Consider the following 21,911-nt stretch of genomic DNA (forward strand, 5'->3'; position numbering starts at 1 on the left):
GGAGTGCCTGCACGGAAAAACTCCCCTGTGTGATGAGGTCAGCCCTTGCTTCTTGCTTCAGGCGGCGGGAGAGCTTTGGCCACCCCTGAGTGCCCAAATGCAAGTCTCAGTCATGTCTTGAGTTCAACTAGCTTAGGAGTTCTCCCAGCTGAGGTCAACTGGGACGGCAGAATCATAAGCAGCATCATGACGGTCAAATTTGGAAAAGTGACCTTTTGAGACAACATCTCTCCCTTTCCCCAACTGCAGTCAACAGTACAAAAAGAGTAACTTTTCCAGGTATTCCATAACCACAAGGAGCCACCTTGTTATCTAAAACAGTTACTCTCAAATGTCCAATCAGCATGTCATCAAAGTGTCTACATGCCTTCCCTATCAGGAGAAGAAATCAAAAGGCCAAACTGTGAACTGTTTCATTCACAGCTAGGGGAATTAAGTGAATGATATGCTTCCTCTTCCATTACTTGCTTAGAAATATACTTATGACTGGTGGGCTTCCATATAGCAAAAATCTTCATCCTAGAGCTAAATCCAGTTGTGGTCCCAACTCGATTAGATCTATTGATATCAAGGAATCTTAACATTAGTGTTGATGAATAGGTCCCATTCATCTCAATGGTTTTTCCCAAGTTGAAATTAAAACTAGGTTCAGCTCATGGTCTTGCATTACTGGTCTCTAAGAAAATTATTTGGAAAAGTTCTTGCAGAAACGTTCCTGTGTAAATAGGTGTACAACTGTTGTATCAGCTGCAACTGCAAGCGAATAAGACAAGTCTCCCGTAAATGAAAATTTGGGAGCATTTCCATGTTAGTAATGGAACACAGCACCCTCCAGCCTCTGGAGAACTGATTCGGTTTTGAGCTGCACCTCATTATGATTTTGCACACCAATTCAAATTATGATGCAACACAAACTCTGAAAAATGAAAAAGCAAGACATGAGTAGGCGTGGGAAACTATGGCTGTTGGCATGGTTTCTTTGGATGCTGGCTATCAGGGTGTAGCTTGGACTACGTGCTTTTTGCAAGGATTTATTCTGTGTGGGGAGTCTGGTGTTGACATGTTCAGAATAGATGCCACTTAGCAGAGCGGTTTAGGTCTGGGGAGGAGATCCTGAGCCCTTTCTGCTCTTGTTGAGTGCAACTCCCATTAACCCCAAGCTAATGCAAACACTATACGGACTTCTATGTGTCAATATGAATGTGCTGGATGAGGGGGCAGGATCCTAGCAGTAGATCCTACTCCTTGCCTTTACAATGTTCACGTTACATTGGCTACAGAATGTAATGTACAGTAAATTGTTTGGGTTTTTCTTTTTAGAAGGGAGTTGTAGCCATCCAGGTGTTAGTGAGTTGGCTCTTCTCTACCATTCCTGACCACTAGCCAACTTTGGTGGGGTGGTAAGAATCTAACACTGACTGGACTTCAGCCAAATTCAAGTCTGTTGCTTCCCTCAGGGAGTCAACCCATCTCTTTTCCTGCTACCTTCCACTTTTCCCAGCATTATTGTCTTTACCAGAGAATCCTGCCTTCTCATGGTGTGCCCAAAGTAGGACAACCTCAGCTTCAACATTTTTGCCTCCAGAGATAGTTCAGGCTTGATTTGCTCTAGGAACTGCTTGCATGTCTTTCTGGCAGTCCAGATTATCCACAAAGCTCTCTTCCTGCACCACAGTTCACATGAATCAATTTTTCCCCGTCAGCTTTCTTCACTCTCCAGATTTCACACCCATACATGGTGAAGTATGATTGTTGTCCTGCTTAGTGTTGTCCTGCTTAGTGTTTGGCCTGCTTAGTGTTGTCCTGCGTAGTGGGTTAACTAGAGAGAGTGAATGGCCAGGGTGACCTAGCAAACCATTTATGGGTGGTGGTTGAGAAATGAGTCTGTGTCCGCTTAGTGTGAATGAAGTATCCCAGTAGAAAGAGGGCTAAGCAGAGATAAAGCAGTGTTTCTGTTTATTGACGTGAATTGTTGCCAGAAAATTGCTTGACTCGTTGGGAATAAATTTGAACTGCTTCTCTTATACAAACTGTTTTCATATGTTGACATTGGCACTGGTTTATCAGTGAAATTAGAACTGCAGAGTACGTACATGGATTTGTGATATGCTGACTGTCCCTCCTACTTGCTTTTGATAAGGAGGAAGCAAATGCCCAATCAGAGCTGTGTAGGGATGCCTCAAGAGGAGGAGGCAAGCCTGAAGATACCATTTCTTATCCAGCCACCATTAAAAAAAATTAGAGACAGAATAGGAAAACTCAGAACCCAGAAAGGGAGAAACTTGAATGTTGGGGGGGGGGGGGCAGCTGGAGATGCTGAGCAGTCAGAGAGGTCAAATTGTGTTCAGTCCCATTGGACAGCAATGTTATCTCCGTGCAAAGAGAAAGGGGTGTAGGTATGCCCTGCTCTGTCAAGCGGGACCTGGATCTTGTGTTGTTTGTTCTTACTATGAAGTGCTTGCCCATGAGCAGGAGGGAGAAGTGGTGTAAGGTAAGAGGAATTGCCCAAAGCTCCAACCTAAGAATGCTGTCTAAGGCCTGTGACGGGGACCACGTTTTCTGCCCTGTGTGATCCAGGTGGATGGCCCCTCCGCCAAGCCTGTGAAGCTGCATCTGAAGTGACCCATATTTCCTCTCAGATTACAAAAGGAAAACCTTTGTTGAGAAAAAAGCCTTGTCCACAATGCTGTAAGTGGCTCTAGCCCTCAACATTAGTGAAAGTAAGGGGGGGGGGGAGAACCTTGTTTTTTAGGACAAGATGTATTAAAAATATTCCCAAAGAACCATCTAATGTAAAAATATTGAAATATTAATTTATATATGAACAAGTAACCACAGACTTTACCCTTTTTTCTTGTGATACAAGGTAGAAAAGACAATATGGGTACCCTGTTGTTTGCAGTTTTTGTTGTGCTACTTGCTAACCTCTTAACATAGACCTCAACAACATCCATATGACAAACGAGAAAACACAGACACTGTAACAAAGGACAGAGTCAGACACAGGAGCTAATGATTTGATAATCACTCCCAATGAAAGATGGGAGGAAGGATATATATTTGAAAAGAATGAAATATATCACTGTGGCTGTGGGAGAGTAACTGGGCATCTGATTTTCCATTTATACGATCAGATTTTGGCTCCACCTGTCATCCTCAACAGTTTTCAGGGACGTCCTCAGAAACAGCAGAAGCTTCTGTTACAGCATCATGATAAGAAACCAGACGGCAAGTTTCTGTATAATCATTGGCAACTGGACAGTCCAACACAGCAGCTTTGAAGGATTGTGTCTCTGATGGAGACTACAATTAAATCAGAATGAATCCACAACATTTGTAGGGGGAAAAGTTCAAGAACCTTTTCAGCCACAGGGGAATTAGAATAGTGGCCCCGATTGACTGTGGTCATAAGAGTACTGATGTATTTTGTTGCCAGGAAAGCATTCATTGAACTTCTGCATATCAAATTAAAGGTAACGCAAGTCCACAATTTACATAAATGAATTGTTCTTGGCAGATACGAGATCCCTGAAACCTGACAAATGCTAGTCTCATGTTCGAAATGGAGGTAAAAAGCACATGGCAACTGCCAACCAGTAAGATAACAGGAAAGGTATCAGAATAGATCACTCTTTTCTATTTCTATTATAATTCAGCTACAAATTCTCTATAAAGAGAACACTGCCCTTTAATAGCACAAACCAAAGAAATTAGTGACAATTCCCTGAGGAGCCAGGAGTCCTACTATGCCTTGTGGAAGAGTTAGGCTGTTTAGCCTTAGGCAAGCTACTATCTCATGATGCTTTACAGGTTCAGATGGAGCTTTAAAAGTTCCAATCATGGGGGTTACCTAACTATTAATGTCTACTGCTGCAGACCTTGTCAGCTTATTGAGGAGCAGATGTACTAAACTCCGTTTAGATTTTTTGACTAAAGCTTCCAGAATTCCAGCTGGCCTAGTTCCCAACATAGTGCTCTACAGAGGTTTGCATTAAGACTCCCATAGTTCCCCCAAACTGCCTCGGGCCTGTTCTAACTGTAGCCTCAAACATGAAAGAGGCATCAGGTTTCTTATCTGAGCCATAGGGCCTTATGGAGTATTACCAGCACTAGGCAACATATGGAAGATCAGATGCCCAGTTACACCGATGGGTCCCTTGAAAAGGTTTGTCCCCCAGTTTCTCATTAAAGCTGCAGCCCTATTGCCTCCCATGAACTGATGTGGCTTAGCAACCTTGGGAATGGCAAGCCCACACCGGGTAACAATACCTTGACCACACTCTGTGATGTCACTTTTTGTCAACTTTATAAAGTCTCCAGCAGAGACATTAGGTAGAGTCATCATGTCCTCAACAGAGGAAAGCAGCTTAGCAATAACTCCTGAAAACCAAAAAGTGGAAAAGACAGAAGACCTTTCCTCTAACAAAACAACTGGGGTGAGGAAGTCAAATCTATTTCACTGGACTGAGCAAGATGCTTCCGACATAGAGGTGGTTGAGGACGGTTTTCTTCCAGGTACTCCTTTTAAAAATCTGCTTGTAGGTTTCCTGAAACATCCTATTGGGCATCCTAAACTATACCTTTGTTTTTTGGGTCTTAAAGGGCTGCTTTAACAGCCTGATTTCATTGCAGAAGTACCAAAAACTTCTGCAATGAAGTGGTAACTTCTGAAAACCAAAAAGTGCAAAAAGCAGAAGAGCTTTTCTCTAACAAAACATCAGGTGAAGTATTCTAACAGTTTGGAGACTGAAATAGGTGGCGGGGAAGGATCACCAGTGACCACAAGTTACAATGACTCTGAAGAAGATATGAAATGGGAGGCACCATCATCAGAAATGGAAGATGAAAGGCAGCTTCATCCAGCACTTTGTCAGCGGCTTGTGCTTAGGAAAGGAAAACTCTGACTTCAAACCCCCACTGAGGCGCTGCCATCGTCCTCCATGCCATGAGGAAACAGGTGGGGTAGGTGGGACTCATTAGTCTGGGAAGGCAGCCCATCTAGGAGAAGGAAAACTCTGACTTCAAACCTCCACTGCCTTGTGGCTATATCCACTTATGGAAAAGGCTTCAGGAGTTAACCTCGAGGCAAAATCTAGAGCTGGAGTCCCGGAGGCAGTTTGTGTCATTCTGTCAACTCCTGTGACGTTGCTGAAACAAGTTGTGTTAGTTCTTGCCTTTCCATTGGACTATTTCGGTGACGTGGAGAGGGGGGAATTTGCTGCTTGGGTAACAGCCTATCCTCCATATTATTTTACACAGGCTTTGTGCCCTGGAGAGGACACTCCAGCTTTGCGTACAGCGTCAAAACACTAGATGCACTAGTACTCCATACAGAGCACGTTACCATAGTCTCTCGAGACTGAAGGATGCCTATGAATGACATGGTGATCATGAATATGACGATGTATAAGATCCTGGCTTGGTCTCCAGTGACACAGACTTACACTTGATGATCTTTTCCAGTTCCTTAATTTAGCATTGAAGGAGTCTCAATTCAAGTCTCAGTCCTCTTCTGATTTCTTGGTTATAGTCTCTATTTGGATTCATGAATGAACCAGGGTATACTATGACTATTCCATTTTTTTCATTGCCAAAGTTTTGTAGTTCTATGGTCATGATTTTGATCTTAGTGTTTTTCTGAAGTCCTGCTTTGGAACTTCCTTCCTTCACTTTCACTAAAAGTCATTTCAAGTCATTGTTGCTTTCTGCCAGTAAGATGGTGTTACCTGCATATCTTAAATTATTAATGGTTCTTCCACCAATTTGCACTCCTCCATCTGAAGCTAGTCTAGCTTTCCATATGATATGTTCTGCATACAGATTGAACAGATACAGGTAAGGGGATAAAATGCACCCTTGTCTGACACCTTGGCTTACAGGAAACCATTCTGGCTCTCCATATTCTGTCCTAATGGCAGCTTCTTTTCCACAATACAAATTACACACCATGACAATCAAATGCTAAGGCATATCCATTTCTTTCAGAACAACCTATAGTTTCTCATTATCTACACAGTCAAAAACTTTACTGTAGTCTATAAAGCATAAAGTAGCTGGCTGGATAAACCAGTGGTTTAGGTATTTGGCTGTGGAGCCAGATGTTTGGAGTTCAATTCCCCATTGTGCCTCCTGTGAAAAGAGCCAGCCTGTGTAGTCATGTGTAAGTTGCACAGTCCCAGGGTGCCCCCAGAAGGAGGGAATGGAAAATGACTTCTGAATAATGTTCTACCTAGAAAACCCTGAAAATAATCACCAAGTCAGAATTGACTTAACAGCACGCATGAACACGCATGCACACACAAACACAAAGAGCATAGATTGATAGATAGATCTTCTTCCAAAACTGGGTGGGGTTTCATCGTGGCGAGAACCGGTTGGATTACAGGCAGGTCCCTGAAACTGACCAGGTCCCCTTGGTTCCAGCCCCCCCCCCCTGACTGGGCAGCGGGGAGGACACCATTAGAAGTGGCATCTGAAGCAGCACAGATGACAAAAGGGGGGAATAGAATCAGCAATGGCTGGTTGCATCTGAGTGCACAGACTGAGGAGAAAGCCATGTTGGCAAAGAGCTGGGAAGACCCCAAGCAGAGAGTGAGAGAGCACAAAAGGATGTTGGAAATATCTCACTCAGAGACTCTTAAGTTAAAATATTTGTTCATGTAAGGAAAATCTCCATGGACCCAAATAACTACACAGAGATACATATAAAGAGTCAGGAAAATGGACTTTACCTTTTAAAAAATCTTACTGTCATGGTAGAAGTGAGCCCCCACCCACCCAGCTTGGATTGGGAGAACAATAGGAGGGAAGAGAAAAAGGAAGAGCTGGGGAAAACTACCTCATCACTAAAGGAGATCAACCTAAGACAAAAGTCTTGCTCCCATAGCTATCTGAAATATTCATATCAAATCCTATTTACTTCAAAACATTGTGGATCCTTTAAATTTTTATTGTTGTGAGCTGGTGACTGTGAGAACTTTCAACCCTGAGGGAAACACCACCACCCCTCTTGGATCTGATATGGAAATAAGACTGAGAAAGAAAAGTAAGGTTACAGTGACATCTGCTGACAGAAGACTTAAACAGCATGCCTTAAAGAAAAAAAAATCTGCTGACAGAAGGCTTGAATAGCACCTCTTATTCACTTAATTTAAGAAGGGAGGGAATCAATATGGCGACAAAAGGTGGAAAAGAGAGAACTCAAAGAGGCTCACCAGTACAAGAACATAATCTCAGTGGGTTATTGGGGCAAGAGTCATTTAAGGGCTGTCAACAGAGTATTCAAGAGATGATATCTACAGAGCTACAGCAATCACAAGGAGGGATGGCTTAGCTATGTGTACAAATGAAACATTTATGGATACAAATAACTGATATTAAAAATCAAATTACAGAAAATAAAAAAGAAATAGTCAGAATAACTGGAAATTTAAAAAAAGCAGAAGAAAGAATGCTGATCATGAATACAGAGATGGAAGAACTAAAATGGGAAAGAAAGCAAGAGAAAATCACTCTGTTAAATCTACAAATAGAAAGAGCCAACATCACATTTAGATTCCAGAATCTACCAGAACAAAAAGAAGAATATACAGAGCAAGTGATTACTACTGATTTAGCATCGCTCATGGAGATGTGACCAGAGAACGTTCAACAAAATATAAACACAGCATGAATAATTAATACAGCATCAACCAGGAATAAAAATCGCCCCAGAGAAATTCATGTTAAATTTATGAGAAAGATATTTTGAGATAAAGTTTTAAGAAATATACAAGGTATGGAGCCTAATAGAAAAGATAAAGAAGTTAAGATCTTGAAACATATTCGATGGCAAATAAGACAGAAAAGGAGACATTATGCGGAGTTGACATCCCCCTTGATAACAAACTCAATTATGTATAAATGCTTGGTGCCTGAAGGTGTCCTCCTTGAATTCCAGGAGCAGAGTTATTATATTAACTAAAAAATTAAGGCAGGTTTTATGAAAATGTAGATAAGATGTTTTATAGATGATATATTATTGACTGATGGTACACAATACCAACAAAGTTTTTTTAAAGGTACAAAAAAGTATTTAAATAGTGTGGAAAACATAAACACAGGTGGACTTTTATCATGGTTGATGGATATATAGGGAATTACTGTAGGTTTGAAAAATATTCTATTCTGCACGACAACATTTAAACCTAATTTGTTCTTTTTATTGAATATTAGATCTGAGAAGTTAGAGAAATGAAATATTTGATAATGCATGTAATTTCTACAGTTATTAGATGGAAAATACTAGAATAAAACAGATATCTTTGACTTAGAAGAGCTGACAGAAAAGATATAGAAAGTCATGGAGTTGGAAGAAACAGAAGTAATAAACAAAGACTACCTTTAAAAAGATGTAAAAATAGAGAATAATTTTATAATTAGATTTGAAAGATAGCTTGGAAAGCATAGATTAAAGAAGAATATGAAGGTCCAATTAGGGACTAAATAGATTAGTAACTATAGTAATATTGGGAAAATTGGCTGTGTTTCTTTTTATCTCTCTTTGTAGTATAATTGTACAAGTTGATGTAAATGTACTATCTCACTCTCTGGAACGTTACCCTTTATCTATCCATACCTACCCCCCCAACCCTACATTCCCTTCCCAATAATCCTACCTCCATTGAAAAGAATTAAAAAAAATTAGAACTGATCTTCTTCTGAATACCCAGCAGATATCTGCAATGTGATTTTCAGTGCTTCTTTCTTTTCAAAATCCAGCTTGACCATCAGGCATTTCTCACTCCATATAAGGTAAAAGCCTTTTTTTTTTTTTTGCAACACCTTGAGCATCATTGTGCTTGCATGGGAAATTAAAACAATGGTCCTGAAGTTACTGCATTCCTTGGCATCTCCTTACCTGGAATGTATAGTGAGTGTTCCCAGTCTGTTTCGTTTTCCATATTTATTGACATATTCTTCTTAGGATTTTGACAGATTCAATTTCTAGGGCTTGAGTTTTATTGGTATCCCATCTACCCCTTGTGATTTTTCTTTCTAGTACTTTCAGAACAGCTTTCACTTTCTAGAACTGCAGATTCTTCATCAAAGCTTTCTCTTCAACAGGAGTCCTATCACCCCTTTATCTCTTCTGTTTCCACCTTTGCTTCATTTTCTCCTCATCAGATAGTGTGCTTCCTTGTTGACCATTCAGCATCCCTAGTCCAGGCTTAAATTTCCCTTTGATTTATTGGACCTTTTGGAAGAGATCTCTTGGTTTTCTCCTTTTGTTGTTCTTTCTGTCTTTGCATTGGTTAGTTGTGGTTCTCTTTGTCTATATGTGATAGCTCCTTAAAAAAACTGCATTCAGGGTTCAAACCATATTTCTGTCACCTTTTACTTTTGCTTCTCATCTGTCCTTTGCAATTTTACATGTTTCTTCTGTTGTCCATCTAGTTTTTTCTTTTCTTTTTACTATAGGAATTCATAATATATCTGGTTTTGATCTACAGTTTCTCTGGCTCACAGTTGATTAAGTAATGCAAATCTGTTCCTTATGTTGACTTTGAATCCATCAGGAATGCTGTTTGAATTGCATTTAGCACTACAATTCTTTTAGTGTTCTTTTCCAGCTTTACTCTAATGTTGGATATTAACAGTTCATCAGTACCATAACCTGCTTTTGGTCATGTTTTGGCTGAGCGAATGCAGTTTCTCCATCTCCTCTTTTCAATTAATTTATTTGATTTCTGTTGGCCATTTGGTGATGTCCAAGTGTACAGTTATCTGTTTGGTTGCTCAAACCATGTATTTGCAATTTTTTTTTTTTTTTTGGCTTAGCAGAACTCTGGATCATTCTCTTGCTTTTTTCCCCCTGCCTCCTAGGTCAAATTTTCCAACTACATTTGGTTCTGCTTTGTTCCCTACTTTTGCATTCAAGTCAATCTTTATTGGAATATTTATTTAGGCAGTCCTTCAGAAATTAACATCCTCAGACCAGAAGATCTTAGTTAGTATGCTGATTTTCTCTTTTTGAAAGAGTATGAGTTTTTAGTGAAAAAATGTAAAAGTATTCTAATTTTAAATGTATTTCAATAATATAATGCATTTGTTTCACTCACTGGTACAGTGAAGCATAAGTATTCCTTCCTTCTTCAACAAATTTTTTTGCTGAGCAAATCTGAGTAATATTTCATAGTCCCTGAGTACGGGAACTGTGTGAGCTTCGCCTGCACAATATTTGATAGCACTGAGTTTTACCTTCCCATCCAAGACCAGAGTTCTTTATTTTCCCCATCTTTTTGTGTGTGCGTGTACGTGCGTACGTGTGTTTCAGCACCCAACCCATACCAATAACTACGGATACCATTGAATACATGAATATAAATTGAAGCAGCTGGGCTACAAATCAACTCAAAGCAATTCAGTTGCTGTTTGTAAGAAAAATGATTGACTCACAGTGGATGGTATTCACACTCCCCTACATGGAATACTGTGTAGAGTTCGTTACTACATCTGAAAACTGATATGGAAGAGGTGGGGAAATGGCCACAATGGAGAGTGAGATATTATTTTGCAAAGCCATCACCTAATATTTTGTAACATGAGTTCCAACTATTAAAGTTCCCAATATTCTTGATGCTACATCTATGTCCAAGTGCTTATAATTTGCTTATTGTGGTTTGCCTTGCAAATCAAGACATCAGCCTTGAGAAATAGATTACTCAATTCATTTGGCTTCCTACTCAAAGAAACCTTTGTCTCAGATTTGGACCTCAACAGGCAGGGCACCAAAGCTGAAGGATAAGTTATAGCCCACATTCATTTCTCAAGTTTCCAGAGTTTTGTGCTGCAAAGCATGGATGGGGAACATCTACCCAGCAAATACTTTGGCCTGGATCGGCCCCTCCCCATCAGAGCCTCTCCTTATGGCCAATAGCAAGCAGATGCAGAAGCTGGAATCCAAAATATCTGGAAGATGAAAGGCTTCTCATTCTGCTGTGAAGACCAACTTTGATGGTAGCAATGGATGATCTCGGGTTGAGAACCCACGCTACGATCCTGTTGTGGGAAACATTGCAAGTAATGGCTGTTTTCCCTTTTCACAGGCTATGCCTCACACACTGATACATGACCAATTGCACAGTCCAGGAAAGGGCACACACAAGGCAGACAACCCAGGAAAGAGGGGGCTTCCCTTGTGTTGTTGCCCTCTAGCGGAGTGTGTAGGATAATAAGATTTGGGTCCCAGGCTGTAACAGTCTGCTCAATTTGTAAGCACTGTCTTTTTCCATGACACTTCAGCATCAGAAAATGTCTCCAGCATTTTTAAGGTAGCCTCGCCAACTTTGTAGATCACAGAGTTCTTGGCATGGGTTAAGTGGCAACACCAAAGGGTTCCACTGCTTTTACTACCACAAGGGCAGGAGGAGAACAAGCAGGGCCTATCCATTCATACACTCATTCACTAAACACATGAATGTACCTGAAGGGAATGAAGAACATAAACAGAAAGACGGCAGGAATAAAATCCACCAGTGTGCTTCGACTACTTTTATTTATGACTCATTTCAGGAGTTAATTGCACCTTTATTATCTGCATCCAAGACCAAAAAAAAGCCCATAATCTTTATCCATAAGGGAGAGAAAAACTGTATCATCAGACTCCAAGTCCTCTTTCTCATTATAAGCACCAATGAGGGATAGATGGAGGTGGTGGCATCCTATACAAATTCCTTCTCATGTCCCAATCATCTCCATCTCCCAATGCCAGACTAGACAAGAGAAGTCTGTATGGCCATCTTTTGAGTCAGTGGAAAATAGCAACCAACTCCCAGTGGGTGGTGGTGATCCAGATAAACTGCATTGCTTGAGGATGGGGAGGAGCATAGCTCCCCCATGCTGTTTCCCCAGAGAATTTACTCTCCTCCCAATGACTTTCTCCTCTGTAAAAATGCTGCCTGCGTAGCTTGTACACAATGCTTTCTCTGGCAGAGCAAAAAGCAGCAAGACTGGGTGACAGAAAACAGCATGGCTCATTTACCTTCCCTGTCATCTGTGATAGCCGTTTTAGATTACAGTCGTGCCCCGCTTAATAATTACCCCATATAACGACAAATCCGCTTCATATGTTTTTGCAATCGCAAAATGACATTTTAAATGGGTTTTTTTCACTTTTCGCATTGCAATTATCAAAACAGCTGATTGTCGGGTTTTCAAAATGGCCACAGGGTGCTCAAAATGGCTCCCCGCTGTGCTTAGGGACGGATTCCTCGCTCTACAGGCACTGAAAATGGCTGCCCCTATGGAGAATCTTCACTGGACGGTGAGTTTTCAGCCCACTGGAACACATTAACCGGCTTTTAATGCGTTTCAATGGGCTTTTTTATTTTGCTTTACGTTTTCGCTCTACAGCGATTTCGCTGGAATGAATTAATTTCGTTAAGCGAGGCACCATTGTATATAACAGCTACATGTGTGGGGCAGGCCAAGAACCTAAACACCATCAAGTTTAAAGGGCACCGCAACATATTGCCAGGAAAAGTGTGTGTATTACTTTAGCAATGTTTAGTTTTTGTGTTTAGAGGCCTCTCATAATCTGACACCATCAGTGGCGGTTTATTTAGCATGAGCTTCCAGCACATTCTCCCCTAAACTCTCCCTTCATTCCTACTGACTACCAACCAACCACACATACATGACTGCTTTTGGCAAAACGTAAGATAGCAATCCAGTCATGGATCTATCATCTTGTCTAGTTTGGCATCATTTAGGAACTCCTGTCAGGCTTGCTAGCAAACCACTAACAGGTGAGATGAGGACAGGGATTATAAGAGAGAAGGAAATCTTCTTACCTTGGATGCTCGCTTACAAGATGAAAGCTAAAGAAAAGATGCAGGAATCAACAGCCAGAAGGGAAAGAAAAGACTCCCCCCCCCAAAAAAACCCAAGAGATGCCTTGGGGTTCATTTTTATGAAGCATCATCATGCCAGGAAGCCTCCCCCTCCCCCTCCTCCTAGTCACCCAATTCGGCAGTTGTGTTCTGTCATCCGGCACTCCTGTTGCCAGATGGCACAAGGCCCCGGTTGTGATCTCTTGCAGCGCAGCATTCTCCAAAACATTCCTCAGAGGCATGTTAATACAAGAGATCTGGAGAGGCAGGTGCACGGCTGCTTTCCCCAAGCTGGAGTTTTAAGGCTTGAAAAGTTGGCCAAGGGCGCCCTCTCACGTCCAGAGCAAGGCACCTCCCCTCATGTGAGGCAGGCTTCCCTAAAGACCAGTGACATCCCTGTCGGGAGGCTGGTGACCCCATTCTACTCACTTGTGGAACAACTGGAGTTCCCTTTTCTCTGACAGCTTAGCCAGCACCTTTCTCCCAATCACTGCTATGCAAACACCACACCCAAAGAATCCCCGTACAGACGGACGCCTATTTCTTGAACTGTAGGGCAGCTCAACTTGGGCATGACAGATATGGTTCCCTCCCCTTTGCTAACCCAAAGCCTCCTTGGCTCTACTGGATTTCTCTCTCTCAGGGGATACTGCTGATTTGTATGAGGGACAAAGATGACTATTTGATTTCCACAGCTAGCATGCCTTGAGACCAGAAACCTATTTCCATAAGATGGAAGGCATCTGCCTGAATAAGTAGCTAAGAAAGAATTACAGGTGGCCATCTCCCCATAAAAACTGATTCTGTAAAAACACCCTGAGCATATCCCTATAAAGATGCAAACAGCTGTGATCTTAAACTACTGCACAGCAAATTTCCTGCACATTATGCTCTTTAAATTTAAAATATTTCTAGAAATTATGGAGAGAACCAGAACAAGGCAAAGTTGTCCTTGAAATGGTCTACGGGCAAGCTTTGAAAACCCTAGTCAGGGGGATGGGGAATGGTGTCTTATTACCTTACATGAGGATATCCTCTCCTTTGGGAGCAGAGGGTCCCCAAGCTTGGTCCCATTGAGAGAGCAGAATTTGTATAATTCAGCTGACAGACAACGCAAGAAAGAGCCCTTAGTAACAGAGGAGGAATCCAGGAAGAATGCAGTTCTGGGTGCACAAGAACAGTTATTCAGCTCTTCTCTTAAACACCGGAAGGTGTTTGTAGGCACACAGGCAGTATGTACAGCATATAAATGCATTTTTCATTCTCAGTATGATCAACATTATCATCTTCTGAGCAAGTGATCCCACATTGGCACCCAGGTAAGTACCGGACATTTTAATTTTCCCGTGTGAGACCTACAGTCAGGAGCATCAATAACTCTTGAGCAAGAAAAGGTTATCAAAGCTGTGTTTGTTTTTTACCCCACAGTTAAGAACAACTGGCCCTACCCTAGGACTGCCCTTGAATTCACACCCATGTAGGAATTTGGCTCTTCTCGTGGTTGTTCACACAGCAATGCAGCTTGTGTCATCTCCTGCGGGCCTTCCTTTGTCTCATATCCCCAGAAGTCAAGCCATGGAGGCCCCAGTCCAATCACCTCGCCCGGGAGCACTAATTCTTAGCACCTGTGTTTCTTCTCTTCCATTTCATCTCTGCCTCAATTCAATCTCCACATCCTTAATTCTTCTCACTCTATGAAGGAGCAAGGAAAGCAGGAGGCCAAGGCCACAAAGTCTTAGAGGTTACTTTCACACAGAGTTACTTTCTACATTCAAAGTAAGTGAAATGGCAGCAGAGAAGTGGTTCGTGGCATCATTTTCTGGCTTTGGAGATTTTCACCCTAGTACACTTAAGGTTTTCAGAAACACATCAGTATCTTCCCCACAAGAAGAAAGGAAGAAGGGGAGTTGCATCAGCAAAGAGGGAGAAAATCAATACTTTGAAACAACACACCTAGAATTCAGTTCACACAGCTGCCCACCTCCCCCATTAAGCCGGGCCCAAGACTCTCTTGACTTGATGGAGGCTGCGAGGGTGGGGAGTCCTCTTCATGCCCTCCGCGGAAATGTTGCTTGCTTATTTATTCAGATATGCGTCAAGCCAGAGCTCCCCTGAATCCTTCAGAGAGCTGGAATGCAAGAACAAGCAAGTCAGTTTGACTCCGGAAATGTGCAAGAAATAAATCATAAAAAGATACTTGACATCAACTAAGGAAGTCTGAATAAGCATGCCCAGGTAAGAAGTATCAAGACAATTCTGGATGGAACAACAGGGGAAAGGGGCACAGGAAGCCCAAGGAAAGTATTAGCATCACTTCACCAAGATAAACACAGAGCCGGTTGATGTAACAACTTGCAGGTATGAACGAACCATCCCAGAACCAGGGCCAAGAAATGTTGATCTCTTGGAGTACAGAATCCCGCAGTGAGGATGCCCACACTGACTAGATTCAGGGGGGTGGGAGTCCCAAAAGAGAGAGATGTTTCTAAGCTCTCTGCTGATCTTTCAAATTGTCTTGGTGCTATCCTCCAAAAGATTCTGCACACGACTCATAACAGATCATATGAGCTCACCCATGGCCTTTTTAAAAATTTGTCTTTGTGCGATTGACCTTTAATTTTCATTCTCTATGCACATCAGAGTTTTTCACCCACTTTATGCTTCTTCAGTAAAAACGGGATAGTCTGCATTGATTTTTCTTGGTGCTCTCTTAAGATGTCCATGCATGCTCTGTCACACTGAGGGTTCAGTTCAATGCATATAGAGGACCAAAGATTCCCCCCCCCCACCCTTCAGCTGGTGAGATCAGGTCTCATGCTGCCCCACCTTCCCCGTTCTTTTGGCGTACAGCCCTTTCACAAGAGGTTGACCCGATGCATCTTCCCACACCGAGAAACCTCCCCTTTCTCTGCATTTCATAGCTTTGGCGCTTTCACCAATACTTACTGTACGATGTCAGCAAAGGCTGTCAGCAGAGGCTTTGACTGGTACTCGATGCCATATTTTGCACACAGGGACTTCACCAAGGGGGCAGCTTTCCAGTAGTTGTGCCGAGGCATGGTGGGGAAGAGGCTGTGAAGGAAGACCCAGCTGTGGGATTTCATGCCTTCCATGAAGTGGAACAGCAACTTCCACTTCTGTGAGGCTCATGCTATTATCGATTGTGAAGCTCACCGGGAAATGTATCCCATGCTTATCTTAACCTCTTTTCAGACAACTAAGTACAGTCGTGCCCCACTGGACGATTACCCCGCTCTACGATGAATCTGCTTAACGTTGAAGTTTTTGCAATCGCTTTTCCAATCGCAAAACAATGGTTTAAATGGTTTTTTTTTTCATTTAATGATGATTGGTTCCCTGCTTCGGGAACCAATTTTTGCTTTACAACGATCAGCAAACAGCTGATCGTCGGGTTTCAAAATGGCTGCCGGCTGAAGAAAATGGCCCCCCTGCTGTTTTCAGGACTGATTTTTCGCTTAACAGGCACCAGAAAATGGCCGCCGTATGGAGGATCTTCACTGGATGAGCAGGTATTCAGCCCATTGGAATGCATTGAACAGTTTTCAATGCATTTCAATTGACTTTTTTATTTCGTTTGACGTTTTCACTCTACAGCGATTTCGCTGGAACAAATTAACATCATCAAGCGAGGCACCACTGTAGTCAAGTATCTCAGAATACAAATCCAATTCTAGGGCAGGTCTCTCTTGATAACCTAAGCCAGACAAAGACTGGCCACCATACTGTTCATATTGAACAGTTTTCACATGTATTTTAATACCTCTCTTTCAGTTTTTCCCTTCAATCACACTCCCAGGCCAGCCACATTTGCTGGCGCAGAACTATGGAGAAAGCTACATAAAGGCCCTACAAGCTCACATGACCACATACAGATAACAAGCAATTCCAGGCACCTGAGTTGCCTTGGTATCTCAGAAAGTCCTCTGTTATCCCTTGGGATCCTACAAGATCATTTACTACACCATGATGTAAGCTTCTTAAGTTACCCAGTCAATCCACTCTTGAAGGAACAGATCTCATTCTTTGTCTGAGCTTCCTAACAGCTGATGTCTCAACATGGCAATATGCACAACAAGCCTTCCTTTCCCTCAAGACAGAATATACTCACTGGTGCTCTATTTGGAAATTGAGATGTCCACTGAACCAGTCATTGAAAAAGGACTGGTCTACATTGCATGTTGCCTGGAGCTGAAAAGACAGAAAGGAAGAACTATTCCATAAAAATATATTGCTTTCACTTCTAGCTGGTCATTCCCATTAATGATACCACTCCCACTATCGGGTTGCATTCCTAGCCTTTGGTCCCTGGAAGAGCAAAGGTGAAAAGGACAATATGGAACTGATATACAGATACTCTACCTCTATAGTGGGCATAGTCTTGAGAACAGGCCTCTATACATCCCTGAATTTCAATGCATGTCTTCAGTCGGGCAACCCTTAATTATAGACATGGATTTTTTTAAATGGAAACACAGCTGTATGATAGTATTTCCCCACCACCACCACCGATTTGACACTTTATTCTGAATAGAGAATGCTGCATCCGCCAGAGAAGGCCTGATGGTTTACATGGTTGGGTGGTGCCCCACGTGGCAAATGTGGACCACACCTGATCAGAAGAGAGAGCAACCCAGTGGGTGTCTGACGGACAAGGGTTGCATGCACAGCATTGGGCCATCCACCCGTGGACACTTCTAAATTGATCAGCGGTATTTCTGTTATCCCTAACCCATCCCCCTGAACACACAGGGACAGCAGCAGCGAAGCAAGTAGATTAGGGACCATGTGGAATTCAGGCCTCAGCCTGACAAGCCCTTCGAGCATCCCTGGCCCTGACAAATGTCCAACCCTGCCCAGTGCTCATACGGTAAATCATGAACAGACTTAAGGCAGGGATGGGGAAGCTAGGCTCCAGTTAGGTATGTATGGCTGGACTCCCATTCCCATCATCTGAAACCAGTCCAGGCAATGGTGACATAATAGGAGCAACAGCACATCAACTTTTGTAGGATGCAAAGTTCCTCTACCCCAGTCCAATGGATATATGAGCTCAGAGTCAGGCATTCCTGTTCTTATTAATCTAAATTTTCTCACTCCCTGCATTTTGCTCTCTTCTTCCCCCTCCATCACATCCTATTTGCAGTCATTAACTTTCCTTACACATCAGGAGTAGGAAAACTGTAGTCCTGCAGATGTTTCGGATGACGCTGTTGGGAGGGACTTCTTAGGAGTTAGAAAACGAAAACAACTGGAAGGCAAAATGTTTGCACAGGCCGTGACATCCTCCCCTTCCAGTTGCTCAGGATCATCCACCAGCACTTTCTCCAGCATGCTAGACATTTTCCTTCTTTCCATGAAGTCTCCTATTCACCATGATACTTAACAGAAAGGAAATGTAACTCACCTGAGTTGAAACCCAGTCGACATTCTGATCATAATCAATATTCATTGGGATGTGATTCATTTGAGTCACCCACACAAACCAGTGGCTCTCTATGATTCTGCACAAAACAAATATGTGAGGATCACTTTTCCATCCTCTCAAGACTTAACAAAAAGCACCCAGGCTTGATAATGACATGTTGTTCACCTTTGGTGTAACTCCGTTTCTTCAAGTGATTACCCACAGAGTCACACTATTGGATTTGCGCCAGTGCAGAACCACTATTTGGAACTTTCCAGACCTGAGCTCCCTCCCTCTACTGTTTTGCCAGGAGCCCCACCCACTCCCTCCACTGTGCACATGTGGTGTACCCCTAGTAAACCGCCTTCATTTCAAGTCCGCCAGAAAAGGGCAAGCCCTGTGGAGAGGTACCGCTCGAAGAACCACAGTTACACCAAAGGTAAGCAACCTGTCATTCTTCATCCTGGTCTCTGTGGATTGCACTATTGGGAGTCCAGTATTGGACTGCAAGCTGATTTACCAGAGGTGGGAGTGTCACTTCAATATGGAGGAAAGGACCACCTTGCCAAATTGGCATCTCAGGGAGAAGTCAGGTAGTGCTTGCGAAATGTGGATGGCTGCATTCAGGTGGCTGCTTTGCAGCTTGTCCTCTAGGGGAATTCCTCAAACATCAGCAAAATTTCTCAAAGAAACTTCTTTAGTGGATCAATGAAGATGGAGGAAAGACAATGATGCTGAAATGGAAGTTAGGCAAAACTTGCCAGAGGAACAGCAAAGACTCCTGCCTTTGAAGAAAACGAAAAACTTTAGAATTGGAAAAACTTCACAGGAACATGGGGAGAAAAAAATATTTCCTGGGCAAAATTAGAAAAGGTTTTTCATTTTCTTGCACAGGAATGACAGAGAGAGGGCTTTCTGGCAGCCTGCAACACCTCTAAAACTGGCTGGGGGAGTGAGTTGCAGGGACTGTACATCGGGGTGATGGACAGAGCTGTTGTCCTGGGAGATGACGTCTGGATGCTGTGGTAAAACGAGGAACCATCTGTCTGTGGACAACCACAGAAGAGGGGCGAGCCACGGCTGTCTGGACCACCAACACTGAGTGATCAGGGGAGTTGGCTGCGGTTTGCCTCCTAAGTGCCCCTTAGGTCAGGTAAAGGAGACGGAGAGGCCAGTTTTGAGCTGCCAACCTCTGCAGGGACCAAGCCTTCAGGCAAGGCAAAGAGTATCCCACTTATGTCACCCACAAGCAGTCTCCATCTTCCAAGACAGAATTAAATCAGCTGAATCTTCTGTGCCATTTAAGGTTTTGCCAGTCCATCACCACTGACTGATGGGTGCAATGCCATCACATTCAACACCCTTCCACCAGTGGGAAATTTTTGTTCAACTCCTGCTTCCTCCCAGTTGTCACAGGAAATAGACTCCATCCCGGCAAGGCCAAGAGGGCAAGGCCATGGATGTCTCTGCCACACAACACAATGGAAAATGCCACAGGCTCTGCAGCAGAGGGGGGACTAGCCCCAAATCACAGGGTGATGCCTTCATGATCCTGTGAACGATGGCATTTTTCCACGTGTTTCCTCTGATCCCCTTACTTCGCAGAGTAGTAGCTTGCCTACCGCAAGCAAAGACCTTTCTCAACCTGAGGATTGGCTCTGTGCAGGTACAAACCCAATAGTGTGATCCACACAGACCACAAAAAGAAGCTCCTTTTGAAAATAACTCCTTCGAAGCCAGGAGGAAGACAGAATGTGAATAACCAAAGTCTCATGGAGCAAGGAATATGAACTAGACATGAAGGAATACAGGAAGAACAGGGGCGTATAGGGGTACCATTCAGGTTTTCTTTATGCCCAGAATTCTCAAAAAAAATGAAAAAGAAAGGCACATCTTCAGTTAAGAACTCTCAGGGAAGACAAGCTAATCTTAAACATCTTTTAAGACTGTGGACATGCCGCTGCCATGTCGAGCTAGGAAATAAGGTGTTTGTTCCATGCTGTTGGTGCAGGTTTATGAGTGAAATGGAAAGTGGGGGGGGGAACTAATCTATATGACTAGTTTTGAGGATTCGAGGAGTGCTGACTCAGACTATTTTGCTCTCCATCAGCAAAATTCATATTATGAGAGATGGAGGATGTGGGCAGAAGAACCCAATATTACTGTGATTTGGAGGAAAGTACAATCCATCTGTGGATGCAAGAACAAAACGCTTAAGCAAATACTAGAGCTTGAAAACATGACAGTTTAGTAATACAGTTCCCCATATCCCCTCACAAGCAAGGTTATTATGTTGGTTGCAGGGTTCTGGGACTTGTAAAAGTCAAAAGTGACTTTTCCAAACTCTGGCTAAAATCTTAACTTGAGGTAATTGGACTCCACAAGTTACTCCATCTACATCACACCAGTGTAACTATGCAAGAGGATTTTGGCCTCTGAATAATTTACCACAAGGTTCCTTTTACTGATGGCTTAGCCAGCCAGTCTCCTAATGGCAAGAGAGACTTCAGTGTGACCAAAAGAGGATCCTGGGTTTTGTTGTACAGACTTTTTGGCCTATAAGCAATCTGGCCTAAGAAGCGTTATAGGACAGCCCACATAAACAAGAAAGTCACGGTCCAAATTATGACGCTTACCTGACTATCAGGAAAAGCCCGAGGAGGCTCTTCAGATCCAACAAAAATGAGAAAGTCAGAAAGAACCGGATATAGAAGCTCACCATCCAGGCCAGATCCTGCCACAAAGAAAAGGAGGCCTATTTTGCAAGAAGTCGTGTTATGGCACCACAGAGCCTCCCTACTGATTTGCAGAGGCAGTGCCCTCCCCTAGAGCTCAGCTGCGTAGACGTCACTCACTGCTTCGTTGCCCCGCCCCTCCATCCCCCATGTCTTGACTAAATGGCCCCACATGCATAAAGCTACCTACCTAACTGTGAAGGAAATCTGTGTAGTCAGCCTTCAGTTCCGAGTTCAATTTAAGCTTTTACACTCAAATGAAAAAAAAGAATTTTTTGCTGACTGGATAGCTCAGTAAGTTAAGTCCTCTGGCTCCTATTCTAATTGGTTACAATTGGCACCTGGTGTAACTTATCCTGGGTTTTTTATTATAAAGAAACCAACCAATGCTCCGGACCGAAGAAAACATAGAAAGCGCTCAGGCAAGGGCTACTTTCTGTGTACAGAAAAGAAAAGCAAGATTCACTGATGTATCTATTAGTTAGAAAGAGGGACACAAGGGCACTATATGTCAAAGACCAAACCTTGAGGTAGTTACCCTTGTAGCAATTTAATGTATTTCAACTCTGCAACAGTTCTTTAAGCTCTGCTCAACTAAAACTGAAACCTGGAAACCGAGACCACAGCCCGGAAAAGTTACGTTTTGAACTACAGCTCTCAAAATCCCAGAGGAATCATTTCTGAGTTTTGACTTAGACCAGTGACGATGAACCGTGTGCGCGTGTGCGTGTGTGCGCGCGCCTTGAACTGATAAGGGACTTCAGTGTCTGACACGGAACCCAGGGAGGGTGAGTTATGGCCCGTTGCCTAGGCACCTTGTGGCCTTCCTTTTTTCCCTCCTTCTCCACACTCCTTTGCCTCCCTCTTTTCAGGCTGAAC

At 42.9% G+C, this 21,911-nt stretch overlaps 1 protein-coding gene across 1 annotated transcript in view; it reads right to left on the minus strand.

Annotated features, from left to right (window-relative positions):
* Nucleotides 1–11,517: 11,517 nt before the first annotated feature.
* Nucleotides 11,518–21,911, minus strand: part of LOC110086192 (acyl-CoA (8-3)-desaturase) — a 32,867-nt gene continuing 22,473 nt past the window's right edge. Inside the window, exons 8-12 of the mRNA XM_020806984.3 lie at nucleotides 20,934–21,031; nucleotides 18,298–18,394; nucleotides 17,002–17,081; nucleotides 15,819–15,944; nucleotides 11,518–15,000 (exon numbers count right to left, since the gene is read on the minus strand). Coding sequence (XP_020662643.3) covers nucleotides 14,949–15,000; nucleotides 15,819–15,944; nucleotides 17,002–17,081; nucleotides 18,298–18,394; nucleotides 20,934–21,031 — 453 coding nt within the window. The 3' untranslated portion in view covers nucleotides 11,518–14,948. The remainder of the gene's footprint in view (nucleotides 15,001–15,818; nucleotides 15,945–17,001; nucleotides 17,082–18,297; nucleotides 18,395–20,933; nucleotides 21,032–21,911) is intronic.

The sequence above is a fragment of the Pogona vitticeps genome, chromosome 1, assembly GCF_051106095.1.
Source record: "Pogona vitticeps strain Pit_001003342236 chromosome 1, PviZW2.1, whole genome shotgun sequence".
Classification (NCBI taxonomy): Eukaryota; Metazoa; Chordata; class Lepidosauria; order Squamata; family Agamidae; genus Pogona; species Pogona vitticeps.